Source organism: Brassica oleracea, chromosome C1 (genome assembly GCF_000695525.1).
Source record: "Brassica oleracea var. oleracea cultivar TO1000 chromosome C1, BOL, whole genome shotgun sequence".
Taxonomy (NCBI): domain Eukaryota; kingdom Viridiplantae; phylum Streptophyta; class Magnoliopsida; order Brassicales; family Brassicaceae; genus Brassica; species Brassica oleracea.
The window spans coordinates 14,416,062-14,418,200 of record NC_027748.1 but is presented as its reverse complement, the minus strand read 5'-3'; the positions used below and the strand labels follow the sequence as shown (position 1 = coordinate 14,418,200).

General features: G+C 35.3%; 1 protein-coding gene across 1 annotated transcript in view; it reads right to left on the bottom strand.

Moving 5' to 3' along the window:
• Positions 1-984: 984 nt before the first annotated feature.
• LOC106332524 overlaps positions 985-2,139 on the bottom strand; it is a 5,632-nt gene continuing 4,477 nt past the window's right edge. Inside the window, 3 exon segments of the mRNA XM_013770995.1 lie at positions 985-1,065; positions 1,068-1,073; positions 1,170-1,282. Of these exon segments, the coding sequence (XP_013626449.1) occupies positions 985-1,065; positions 1,068-1,073; positions 1,170-1,282 (200 nt within the window).

Here is a 2,139-nt window from a genome sequence, read left to right as displayed (position 1 = left end):
AATAGTCTTTAAATTAATTTAAGTCAAAAATTTTGCACTTTATACCTTTAGGAATTATTATTTCTCTTAATTCTTATATTCTTTACTTGGAATCAAAGTTATAAAAGTATCTATCCACAATTAAGTGAATATTAGATACTAATAAGTAATAATATATGATATTTTTTTTAAGCGATCAAAAAATATTATGTTTGTACAATATAAAAAGATGCATGAAAATAGATATTTTGACAATTGTTGTTTTTCATTTTTCTTGAGCAACTTAGGCAAATTTTAGTTAAAATTTCTAAGGATTTTGGAGAAGTTTTAATTTTTAGAAAAAGCATTTTTTTAGTAATAATATAGATAATTAAAATGCAATTATTAAAATAAACTATTTTAGATCAAATTTACTAGTACAGTTACTGCTTCAATATGATAAAAGGGATTCTACTTTGCACATATCCATATTTTATGTCTAATAATCAATTATCTGTAGTATTTGTTTTGATAAACTGTTCTTTGTAGTCTCCCACAGCTACATTGGTGGTCTTGGCGATGAGGACAATCCTGCTTTCCTCATCTCCTAGGCTCATAATCCTTGCATAGCAATTTGGCGTACACCACGCATCTCATTTTCTATGTTTTCAAAATCTTATCCCTTTGTAGTTTGTACATTCATAATCATTCATCAAATGACAAAAGCTAATTACGTCAACTATTATTAGATATATGCTCAAGCTATAGAACGAATATCATACCGCTTATATTATATATATATATATAGTTAGACTTTTAGAGACAGAGCATCACAAGATCTAATATATAATCAGCATATCACTTGAGTAACCTACACTACAAGTTGTTTCTCTTCCTAACCCTTACTCCTTATGCTTATTCAGACAAACCCACCCGTATGTACAGACACCGAGAGGTGGGTGGCTTTATAGTTCTGAAGACACTGCATTACCAAACTATTCTTCTTCCTCATCTTTAGGATCTAAACTAATAGTCCTCATTTCTGACCTCTGGTTTTGCAAACCTTCCTGGGATCCTTGGTTGATTGTCTGCAAGAGCCTTCCTGCAAAAGCATACTGCAACCATACACCAAAAAAAATCTATAAATCAGTTTCCAACAAAACGGTACACTGGGATACATATGGTCTCTATACCATATTTCACGTCTTTACCTTGGTTTTACGACCGAAATTACTCCTGCTCTTCTTGTTCCTGTATCGCGAAAGCTTCTCACGACGGTCCTCAGAGATTTAAGTTACAATTACTCGGTCCAGTTGAGAGGGAATGATGGTGTAACATCCGTATTTTCCAAAATAACTTAAATAAATAAAAAGTCTAAAATCTCCATTTATTACTTCTTAAAAGTCAACTCCAAAGTCGTAAATCCAATAAATAGCCATAAAGCTAAATAACATAATAAATCCCGAAAATATCGATAAAAGCATAAAATCCGCAAGTCTGGAAAAGAAAGAAATAAAACTCTCAAAGCACCAGTTCGATAGCAATCACTCCTGCTCGTCAGTTTCACCTGAAAGAGGAAGAAATAGGAAGGGTGAGTAACAGGGGAGTTACTCCGTGAGGTATGGGATGCTAAACACGTAAACCACTGACTTGAGTAAATAGAACTCTCACTATGGAAGTTTAGCTCTAACATGAACAAACAAGATGCCTAAAGCATAACACGACACAAACAATGCGATGATAGCATATAGCTAATCCATACACCCCGCATCTCCTCATACGGATATATATATATACATACGCTGCGTCGCTAGTACAGTCTGTCTCTGTACCCCCGCCCTCCAAAGCTGCGTTGAATGCAAACGTCTCTGCACCCACGCCCCACACAATCTGCGTCTATAGCCCAGACGTCTCTGAGCCCCCGCCCACCAAAGCTGCGTCGTTAGTCCAGACATCTCTGGACCCCCGCCCTCTCACATAGTCCCTACTCATAACTATGTATACATACATATATATCGCATCTCTTAACATCACACAATCAAATCAGCGGTTAAATCCTCTAGACCCCTAGCTCCAGTTTACAATGAATGACTAACTAACAATAAAGACTCAATTCAAACAGACTGATCATGATTCGAAATCTAAACTACGATAGAGAGAATTCTTCACTGGTACGAGATT